Source organism: Xyrauchen texanus, chromosome 41, assembly GCF_025860055.1.
Source record: "Xyrauchen texanus isolate HMW12.3.18 chromosome 41, RBS_HiC_50CHRs, whole genome shotgun sequence".
Classification (NCBI taxonomy): Eukaryota; Metazoa; Chordata; class Actinopteri; order Cypriniformes; family Catostomidae; genus Xyrauchen; species Xyrauchen texanus.
Window position 1 is genome coordinate 17,725,252 of NC_068316.1, and position 12,233 is coordinate 17,737,484.

General features: G+C 37.5%; 1 protein-coding gene across 6 annotated transcripts in view; it reads right to left on the reverse strand.

Moving 5' to 3' along the window:
- LOC127634266 (protein AF-10-like) overlaps window positions 1–2,583 on the reverse strand; it is a 71,654-nt gene extending 69,071 nt beyond the window's left edge. For 5 of the 6 annotated variants that reach the window (XR_007969338.1, XR_007969337.1, XM_052113733.1 and 2 more), the window contains exons 1-2: window positions 2,219–2,583; window positions 603–682 (exon numbers count right to left, since the gene is read on the reverse strand). Coding sequence is in view for 4 of the 6 variants with exons in the window: in XM_052113733.1 (XP_051969693.1) it covers window positions 603–682; window positions 2,219–2,381 (243 nt within the window). In the remaining 2 variants the exon portion in view is untranslated. Of the gene's footprint in view, window positions 1–602; window positions 683–1,785; window positions 2,103–2,218 lie in introns of those variants that run through there. The other variant, XM_052113732.1, reaches the window with a different exon arrangement.
- Between the last annotated feature and the right edge of the window lie 9,650 nt (window positions 2,584–12,233).

Here is a 12,233-nt window from a genome sequence, read left to right on the forward strand (position 1 = left end):
TTGTAGAAACATCAAGGATGATCAGTGGAAACAGGATGCACCTGAGCTCAATTTTGAGTGTCATGGCATAGGCTGTGAATACTTATGTACATGTGATTTTTTTTTTCATTTTTTATTTTTAATAAATTTGCAAAGATTTCAAACAAACTTCTTTCACGTTGTCATTATGGGGTATTTTAATGAATTTAATCCATTTTGGAATAAGGCTGTAACATAACAAAATGTGGAACAAGTGAAGTGCTGTGAATACTTTCAGGATGCACTGTATGTTTTGTCTGGGACATTTCTCTCTCTCTATATATATATATTAAAAAAAACTGTCAGACCACAGAAGATTAGACTCAACAGCTAAACATCCTATGCCTGGCCATAAATTATGTATATTATGTACCTCACTCCAGCTACCAAAGTTTTAGGCTGCTTTAGTGACTTGAAAACTGCAAGACAGGTTACAATTACCAGTATAATGTATAAATATTAAATATCTTCTGTTAAATGGAAACTGCATACAAACCCACAATAAACAAAAAGAAGAGGAAGGAGGTCTGAACTTCAGCAAAACAGACAGTCTGAAAGATTTGTATGAAGATAAGGAAACTCACCACCCTGGCAGCTCGTTCCTGTGATTCACATTTCCTGCAGAACCAGGGGCCTGTGGGGACCTGGACGATTCCATAGCAGGCTGAAACAAAAGGAATGAAGGACACACAAGTTGAAGAGACTTGCATACATATATACTAGTATCTGACAACTTGACCTGTCAGTACTGAGTACCACCATGCAAGTGTTGTTTTCAAGGAATGTGTTGGAGAGATGGTTAGTGCAAAAATATGATTTTGTAATCCTAAACTGGAAGGCAAGAACATTTGCAATCCAAGGCTAGAAGAGCACAGTTTGCTAATTCCAAACATTAATACAACTGGAATAGCCATGATATAGTCTTAAAATATAGCTATAAGAACGCCATTCACATAATAAAACTAGAACATATAACTACATTCAAACCTTAAACTCTAAAACAAAAGAAGTTATAACCCAAACAGTAACATTAGCAGCTGACTATGGGTCTAGATTTAATTCTATTTTAAACATTTGAACAGGACCAAGCAACACAAATGTGGAAGAAAGCACAGCTCTAAATGCAAATCTAAGATTTGTTAGAATAAAAAAATAAATATTTCAGTCTGTCGGTGAGAACCTAATTATCGAACCTATTCCACAAGTAAACAATAAAGCAATGTCCAATTATCCACTGTATGAGAACAAAAACTTTTTAGGAATGAATACTTTAGGCCTAAATGTCTGTCAGCCCCATTCACATGTGCAACCAGGTAAATTACAGGAAAATCGTTGGGTTGCCTTTACTCACACACATCATCAATAATAAATTGATAGGTAATCATACAACTTTGCATTAAGGAAAATAGCCAGAGCAACATTTACCAGTATTTTCAAAAGGGTCTTGTTCACACATCACCTCTAAATAGGAAACTAGGTAATTTTCTGAAAAAGGCTGTATGTGTGATCATACGCTTATTTACTTTTGCTTCCACACATGACTGTGTCAACGAAGGCTTCCTACTAGACAGATTTTCTTAAATCATTTAATGAACTGTCATCTGACGCATTATACAAACTAATTCACATAAAATCAGACCACATAAAAGCCAGTTGGCTGCACGTGGGGAAACATAATCATGACGCTGACAATAGTCAGCTAAATACAAGCGGTTGACAGCTTTCCTGACTGGTAATAAATGTAATTAAAATGTTAACTGTAATGACCTAGAGAGCTTGTCTGACTCATCTCTGTTTCCACTGTTATGACTGGCACGTTGTTGGTCCGAAGACTGTGTAGATGTAGATAATGAACAGCCATGAGCGACATGCTGTTAGCCGTGTAGCGCTCGTGCTAAACATAACAGAAGCACACAGACGGGCCTTCGTGAAACAGTTGGTACACAATAATTTGTACGCTTACAAAATACCGCGAACTACCCATTTAATAAAAATGTCGTCCGAACGTCGCAATAACAGAAATAAGCACCAGTGGCTGGGCGACACGTTAAACTATTTATATATTGGCAAATATATGCTAAGCTAATCCTCTCGCCTCAACAGCAGGGGACATTTCAAAACATCCGCATCAAATACCCTCCCCGCAAGAAAAACTACTCACTTATCAACACTAGGGTTATTAAGGCTGCATTTTGTTTACCTTGGTGGACGGCAACATTACAGCCGTGACCGTCGCAGTAGACTAGAGGGTTTTCGGCCCAGCCTCTCTCATCCGAGCAAACACAGCAGCCTCCGATCATCTCCTTCATATTACTCGCCAAGTCGTCGTCTTCCTCTGCCAGATACAGCTCGCTGGATACCATCTACCACCACCACCACACAATGACAAACAAAAAAGCGGTGGGACGTTTGTCTCACGAATCCGAATCTCCCCTTTAAGCCGTATTTTATGTCCCATTTCGATGAACAGCCATATTTCAGTCACGTTGGCGGTATATATTTTATTTTGTTCAACACACAAACCCCGAACTGAAGGCTCTAGGGATGTGGAGGCGCGTGTGCGCATGCGCGGTATAGGTAGAACGGGTAAGGCGGTGGATTGAAAGAGGCCTCGCTGGGCTGATTGATGCACGCGGCGAGCGCCATTGAATTTACCGCTAGCGGGGGACGGGCTACGGTGGACTGAACGTCTTGCGCGAGGCACGATTTATTTTTTGTGCACTGAAATGACAACGTATGACTTTGAACGTAAGTTACACAGCAGCGTATTTATCAGATTACGATTGCTCGTGCAAAAAACTGTTTCCAAATGTATTATCAGTTTAACAACCACTGAAGAAAAAGTCCATACCAGTGCCCCAAAGAAAGCAATGATATTCACTGTAAATGCAAGAGTCACTTCTAGAAAGGTTTAGAGGCTGATTTCAACTTTACCTAAGACAAATATATATATATTCAATGCTGTTAAAATACCTCTACACTTTATAGGCCTAGAGGTTACTTGATAGGGCACGTATGCATGACATCACCTGTGGGGCCATGAAAAATACAGTACAATTTAACATACCGGGAGGAAAGTATTAATGGTCTGATAATTTTTTTGCCAAGTTGCAAACGTTTAAACATTTCAAACAAATCCTGACACAGACTTTTGACCCAACCAATTCCCATAGCGCCACGCCACATACCAGTAATACAACAGTTCATTCAAATCACTCGCTTTTAACCTTGTGAAAGCTAGACTCGCTCATTTTAATAAATAAGCCTACATGTTTTTGTTTCTACATTAAGGCTGACGTTTCTTCAGATTTATGTCAGATTTTAATGTCTTACTCTCTTATGCCTCAGATGTTTTGTCTGGCCACTTAACAAAATAAATATTAGTTATGAAAATATTTGCCAAAAGATCCCATCTGATAGAGACCCTTGCGGTTTGGAACTGGTCAGTTTGAGTTGACCATGATTTGACTGATATATATATATCACCGATCAGCCAGAACAGTAAAACCACCTGCCTAATATTGTGCAGGCCCCCCTCGTGCCTCCAAAAAAAGTGCAAACCCACATCTCAGAATAGTATTCTGAGATTCTGTTCTTCTCACCACAATTGTACAGAGTGGTTATCTGAGTTACCGTAGACTTTGTCAGTTCGAACCAGTCAGGCCATTCTCTGCTGACCTCTCTCATCAGCAAGGCATTTCCGTCCATTGAACTGCTGCTCACTGGATGTTTTTGGCACCATTGTAGGCAGCCTGTCTGGCACCAACAATCATCCATGCGATTATCTAATCAGCCAATTGTGTGGCTGCAATGCAGTGTATAAAATCATGCAGATACGGGTCAGAAGCTTCAGTTATGTTCACATCAACTATCAGAATGTGGAAAAAAAATTATCTGAGTGATTTGGTGAATTTGGCATGATTGTTGATTCTCACACACAATAGTCTCTAGAATTTACTTCAAATGGTTCCAAAAACATCCAGTGAGCGGCAGTTCTGTGGACAGAAATGCCTTGTTGATGAGAGAGGTCAACGGAGAACGACCAGACTGGTTGGACTCACAAAGTCTACGGTATCTAGTGGTGAGAAGAATAACATCTTGGAATGCAATTCTGAGATGCGGGATGGTGCTGTTTTGGCAGCACGAGGGGAACCTACACAATATTAGGCAGGTGGTTTTAATGTTGTGGCTGATCGGTGTATATATATATATATATATATATATATATATATATATATATATATATATATAATTACAATATATGTTTGGAGCACCGTCAAATGTTTTGCATTAAGTCAATTCTGCAGTTGCAATGCTTCACATGCTTGCATTAAAGGAATGTTCTGGGTTCAATACAAGTTAAGCTTCACTGACAGCATTTGTGGCATAATGTTGATTACCACAAAAGTTAATTTCGACCCATCACTCCTTTTCTTTAAAAAAAAAAAAAAAAAAAGCAAAAATCTGTGTTTCAGTGAGGCACTTACAATGGAAGTGAATGGGGTCAATGAAAGTGAATGTCGCCTATTTTTGGAGGGATTAAACACAGAAATGTGAACCTTATAATTTTATAAAAGCACTTGTATTCATTATTTTGTTAAAACTTGTGTATTATTTGAGCTGTACAGTTGTTTGTCATTTTTACAGTTTGTTTTAGGGATTTAGGGCAAAGTCTTTCTAGCAAGTCAGTTCACTGTCGGCCATCTTTGGAACACTCTCAGGAGCCTATTTCCAGTCATGCCAGTGCAACACCAATCTACTTGAATGGGGGAACACCAAAATCTCAAAAACAGTTGGATTACGATCAAAGAACATATTTCAAATCAGCAATAACATTTGATAATATTGGAATCATAAACTGCTTCTTTACCTCATATTAAACTAAAACAAAATGTTCCTGGCTAGTCCTGGTAGCGAGTTGATTGACAGGCAATGTCTGTATCTAAAAGGTGATTGTCTACATCCGTTGACCGTTGGGCACTCCGTTTTCTTCCATTAATTTAAAAAGAAGTGGCCTGTCTCTGCTAAATAGTCTCTGTTTAGGGTTTGTTGACATTACATCCTCATGGTAACAAAGTTGTAAAATTGGCTATAACATTACACAGAAAAGGTTAGTAAGTGATTTTATGTCATTAAAATATATTTTTTACATGCATAACCTTGTCTTTTGGCTATACTTTTGAAATAGTCAGTATTTTAATGTAAAAAAAAAAAATTGGCCCCATTCAATTTCATTCTAAGTGCCTCACTGTAACTTCGATTTGTACTTCGCTATTATTTTTTTAAAGAAAAGGTGGGAGTCAAAATACATTTTTGTGGTAATCAATATTATGCCGCAAATGCTGTCGATTATGCTTAACTTGGATTGAACCCGGAACATTTTTTAAGATGTCGCGTTGCGTCTCACTGTGCGTAAAGGCACTTATTTTGATCATTATAATGTGTTATATTTGTAATTATATTAGCTTTTGTATTGAATCATGCAGGGCTCCAGACAGCGACTAAAATAGTCGCAAATGCGACCAAAAATTGTTGATTGCGACAATCATTTAAAATCTAGTCGCCGTTGGCTACAGTCGGGTTGTCTGCGTTCATTTGCAGTTTTGATAGATATCATCTTGTGATTTAATGAATTAGCTCGCGATTCTTTTCACCCGTTAGGTTTGCGAGCTCGATGCACTGCACGCAACAACAAACCCAGCGCGAGAGAGTCGTGAACCACACGAAAAGAACTGAGGGTTTGAACTCAGGGGCTCAGGTTAGCGATTTGAATCAGATTCACTTTCTTAACGAATCAGCCATAAGTGAGCTCACAACTGAGAATGCAGACATTACAAAATAAGAGTCCCATGTGTATTTCGGGCTTCTTTATAATTAAAAGTCCTGTATTGTGTACCACTTTTTTTCTTCTGGTAATTGTTGATTGGGATTGGAGTAGCACCAAAACACAATTAGTTGGCCTATGTATATATTATGAGAGAGAGATGAAATCAAGGGACACAACTATGCAAACATGAATTGATTCTCAAGACAACACACTTAGGCTATGAATACTATACTTTATGTAGCCTCTGTAATGTAGATTCTGAACAGCAGTAATAAATATAAAAATATTTTTATCTCTCATAGTTTTAATTTAACTCAAAGGGTGTGAAAATTTAAACAAATAAAAATATCTAAATAAACTGGCCAGCCAGCATGTCACGGTTATACCTAAACATTTTTGAATAGATTTATAAATTTTTGTGCCTGAAGGTGTTGGTCTTGATTTTACATGTCTGAACGTGAAGCAGTTCAATGCTTAGAAAAATGCACGTACATTTTGTAAGCTATTAAATGTTCTAAAACGCATAGACTAGATATTTACTTTTTGTCCCAAATTTATTTTCAGGACATTTTAGGTCGCTAAATAAAAGTTATAACCTTCACTCATAGAATATGTTCACTGTGGTCTCATGGTGTTTGGCAAAGTATGGACAGCACTTTTTCCCCTGCCTCAGCCCTTTTCACTTTCAAATTTTTTGCGTGATCAGAGACTGACTCGCTGTCGGAGCAATTTCTTTTGGTGCAGGGCAATGTTGATTTGGGGCCATTTTACAACCCCACGATAGTTCAGCGACTAAATCGGTCACCAGATGCTAACAGCTATATGCCCGAAAAGGGCTTTTTTTTTGTTTTGTTTGTTGCATTATTAATGTAACGTCATCACGCATACTATTACGATATTCTGGGCATTCAAACCCGTCATGGGTTAGAATAAACGACGAAGCTTGATTCGTACTGAACAAAATGCTTAAATCGTATTGAATTATTAATTTGTTGTTATTTTTTAATGAGGTCTTTATTAACGTTCCTATAGGCTACACATAGCGACATTATTTTTATTTTAATACCTTATCGCATATCCTACATTTGCCATATTTCTAGAAAATTGGCTAGATGGGCAGCTGCAAGAGAGTATGTTCCTCAAGGTAGTTCAAAGCTATTGCTTTGGATATCACATAAGGCCACACATCCAACAACTTGATACGACTAATAAAGTTCTTGCCTGTATCATAGATTATTTGAAAAATATCTGGTGACCAGTGTGTCTAATGACTTTTCTTAGGAAGTCAATATAACCAATGACTTTTCTTAGGAAGTCAATATAACCTATAACTTTTCAAACCTAATTAAAGTGTTTAATTTAATATGAGGCTGTATTCAAATTGCACATTTTAAATAGGCCTATATTTAAGAAACGGTGATGGTGACATGTTTTCATGTGAAATAGGGCCACACAGGTTTTAGGATTAAATTGTATTTTGGGTGTTAATCATGGGTTATTAGTCTTAATAGAAGAGGGTGATGATGTGTTTTCCTGTCAGGTGCTAAAATGCTCCAGATTTAGAACCAGGGAGTCGGACCAATAAGCAATGGGAAGTGTTTGCTGTAGCAGAGCTCTCTTCTACGCAAAGACTTGTGGGTAAACCAGGGCACACACACACACACACACACACACACACACACACACACACACACACACACACACACACACACAGAGAGAGAGAGAGAGAGACAGATATGACATGGCAGGGTGAAAACCCCTAACTCGTTTACTCCGTACATTCACGTTGCATGTACCAATGCGACCTGAACCCGTGGTTTCTTAAAGATTTTTTACATTTTTAGGAACCGACTTTTCATATTGTTGGCGTAAATAACTATTTAGCTGCCGACGCTTTTATTGTTGAGTCTTTTTGAACATGTTGAACAAGGGAACAAGTTGTGTTTTGTGTTTTGCATCATGAAATGAATGGACAAAACAGAACCATGTTGATTTTGTGATTGTGACATTTTTTTATTTATTTTTTCTCTTCCGTGTCAAAGCCAAAGATATTGAAACATACATTGCCTTTTTAGAATGTATTTGTCCCACGAGATTTTCTCTTGTCGTATTAACGTCGCTTAACATTTATTAGCCTATACATCACTTTGAAATAACTTTTCGACAACTTGTATCAGTCACGCAAGTTTTGATTGTGCTTTAACTTTTATGTAGGCTATAGCTCTATGTGACCGTATGGAACCTATTTATCGTGAATACAAAGAAAACATTTTCTAAAATCAGTTGGTACATCTTTCAGTTAAGATAATGGAAAAATCTCGAAATCACAAGCTGAGAAAAACGTACACTGGCCTCTTTACATTTGTGGACAACGTCAATCTCAAATAAACGTGTGCATTGTTCTATTGTTTTGTAAAGCGCGACGAACAAACGTCCTCTTACCTCACACGCTTTCTAATATGAGAATCTTCTACGTCAAAGTTTGAGCTCGCGATCCTTTTCCAAAGGTATGCCCGCATTTAACAATGTTCCTAATTTAATGATAAATGGAGTGCATTGCGGTTTTTCATTTGTCACCGAGGGTGTTTCCCATGCTGTTTGAGACTGCCCGCACGTTGTTGTGAGGTAGCCCACGCGGACCCCTGCTTGGTGAGTCAGTCACGTCTGATGGTACTAGCCGACAAGAAATGACTCCAACTCAAAACGGTCCCAATAAGATGCGATCAGGTCATGAACGTTTAAATTATCTTCGTAATTAAAGAAATCACACGTGTTGTTAACGGAACACATTGATACGTAAAAAAATAAAAGGATAAGCCTACAATTTTACAACCGTGCAGAGTAAGAGCCTTGTATAAATATACAATTATTGGTACTGGCATTTATCTAGTCATCGAGATCAAATTATTGTGTGTAGCTATTGTTAGACAATTAACTAAAGTAACTGTATGAAAGTTACAAGGAGTATTTTATTGCATTTATGTGCATGCCCTATATAAAAATACTTGCCAACATCAGCCTGTAAGAAAATAAAAAATAAATATAGTTGCGAGGTGAGACCACAAAAGAAGAATACATCTCCAGTGCGCAGTAAACACGGTTTAATAATAATAATAAAAATGCTTCTGAAGTCTTATAAACCCAACATTGTGCACGTGCCTTAATCAATAGGCAAATACATTTCTTAGTTTTCAACTTGATATTCCAAAAGTGATCAACTCTGAAAAACATCTTCAAGCAGGACGACAGAAATTTCTGGAGGCAAAACCCTCAACTATTCACCCATGACGACGCATACTGGGTCGAAGATCAATCATTATCACTCATGTCACGACTGAAGGCTGTTCAAGCTGTGAGGTTTCAGAGTCAAAGGACCAGAACCTGCATATTGTCTTTCAAATTATATGTGCCCCTTGAATAATAGTTTTAGACTACAACGAAGGTTGGATTAAAATTGACTAACAGTATTCTGCAAAGTAGAACATTTAAATACGAGTGTATATTGGGAGGGACAATGTTGTTACATATATACGTGGAACAGTTCATTAACACAGGTAATAAAAGCCCAATGTGATGAAATCACAATAGTCATTTGGTTGAATACTGTTGCTATTTACGCTTTGGGATCAAATAAATGTCTTAAATCAACGGCCGAGAGTAGGCTAATGCTACACAAGGCATAAATACAATTCTGAAATGAATCGGTTGGCAATTCTATTGTCCTGCTATACGTTTAAAACACTTATGTGATTGATCAGTTATAAACTATTTTGGCTTTTAAAACATGCAGAAGGGGGGTGTTTTTTCAATATTTGCAGTCATAAACATTCGAAGTGGCATGATTCACGGTAATAAGGAATTGCAGACTCGACGCTATAGGATTAACATCAGGGCTGGATTAGTAATCTGGCATACCGGGTATTTTCCCGGTGGGCCGACGCACTTTGGGGCCGATCAGGGGCGGACTGGCCATCGGGAGAACCGGGACTAAGATGAAATGAGCAGCCGCGTTATGTAGAACGGGCCACAAAACAGCGCATCGATATGCCGAAGGGGGCAACATGCAGAAAAGGACAGCACACACACATTTAGGCCAGTTTCTCCGTTAAATCTCGGGCCGATTTCTCGTCTACCCCCGATTAATACTAGACCGAGTCCAAATCTTTATGAATTAGGGCAAGTATCATTCATGTTGCCATACCCTGCTTGTCGAGTGAAATGGGAGCACGCACATTCAAAGAAACCCCTTTTGGCTGTGGTTATTAACACGAACCATTCCACTTTAGGTTTCTGTGCACACCATCATCTGTTAAACGCCCACCGTGATGCAATCGCATTTAAAATGCATTATACGTATCAGCAATGGCGGCGCAGTGGGTTGAACTGATCTTAAACATTGTACGTGAGCGCCATTAAAGGTCTTTCAATCAATTTAAACAACAATAATGTCAAGACAACCTACAATGGTTTATATTCTCTTAAATCTCATAATTTTATTGTGTATCCAATAGGCCTATTTCCCCCATTGTGACTCGTATTATAGAGTAAAATTATGACAAATATCAAATTAAAATGATAAGCCAATAAAAATGGAGAACACATTGTTTCAAATCTGGACTGCTCAGCCGGAATCGTTAGCTTTCGCTTAAGGTGGCATATGTATAGGATGTGGCAGGGGCAGGTCTGGATATCTGCATTCAGTTGTTCTGATTGGTTGACATTGCATGCGTTAATGAATGAACAATTAACTTTCATTGTAGCCTACTGAACGACCATAAACTTTGCAAAGTATCGATCGCTTTCTTTTTTTGTCTTAAAAAAACCGACTGGAAAGCAAGGCCTCACGTGCGCTCGCCGGCTATTTCACTGCATGGATTAAGAAGCAGCCACAAGAGCACTTTTGTTTTTTAAAAGCTTACACCATTGAATGCTGTATCAAAAGTGTGCAATCTTGTACACCCATGTGTCAGTAAGTTTTTGAATGAATGGCAAATGTGTATGCCTATTTAAGATTAACAGACGGTTGTCGTCGTGTAGCCTGATTAACAATGTAAACACATGAAAGCTGAATTGTATTTGTTGCCTCTATATCACGTTTCATTTTTGGTTCATTCTCTTTCCTCACCATTGCAAAAGACGGCATATGTCTGTACATTGACACGGGGGAGGGGGAAGTCTTTGCTCGTGAAGACACGTTATTTTCTCTTTTACGTTGGTAGGAAGTGAAAAATGTATGATCCGTATGATCAGCTGCAAAAGTATGAATATAGCTAGCTCTCTAACTTACACACACTCACACACCTTTGAAGTACATATCTAGGGCAGAATCAAACCATTTCAATTCTCCTTGTTTCTTTCCAGATCGATATAATTAAAACATTGACGAAATCACCACAACTGGCAAATGAAATTATGTCACGCAAGATTACACTAAACCTTAAACATGCCGTTTAACTTGTATGTATATGTTTGTTTGTTTTGTTGTTTAATTCGTGTACACACGTGTTCATACATTTTTTTTATATCTTTATTCATCAGTTCTGATTTCCAAACATCAAGATATGTATCGATTTGCAACTGTAAAAAAAAAAAAAAAAAAAAAGAATAAATAGCTCTGAAGATGTTTTATGTTATTCAAGTTATTCTACACACCGGTATATCTGTGTAATAGGCTATGTGTGTACATCTACACACACACACACTGGTATCATGGCGGGCATACACAATCTCACAGACATGCATAGGCTACACATTTACTCAAAATGGCAAACAAATAACAACAACAAAAATCGAAGATACATATTGCGATGACACATGCAGAATACATTCAAATAAATAATAATAAAAACATCAACACGAATCTTTTGAATCGGAATTCCAAAGGGCTTTAAGATTAGTCAAATGCAATTATATATATTTTACTTTTGCTTTAAACTTACAACATAACTATATAATGTTTTCTTCAAATATCAGGTTTAATCTTTGTTTGAGTTAGCAGTCAATCGCGGAAATTAGGTAAATCACTAAATAATAAATGCATTAAATTTTGCGAGGGATAAAAAAAAATCCATATACACGAAATATTTAAATAAGACCTGATGATGTGATAACAACATGTTCATGTTAAATTTGTTAAAAGTATGGTTTAATTTTAGGCTGCTCAACATCAAATGCAGCCAAACATGCCCATCTGTCAGCGTCAGTATTGTTATTAAAACTACAACCAAGGCACAAAGTTGTTACAGAACTCATGCAAAATGTCTTCATCCCGATCTCACGAAAATCCGTACATATTTTACGATTTGGCGTTGAATATTAATATCTAATCATAAACTTGTCACCAGCGAATTATTTGCTCTATTTAAGAGAGGTGGGATTACAACAGTAT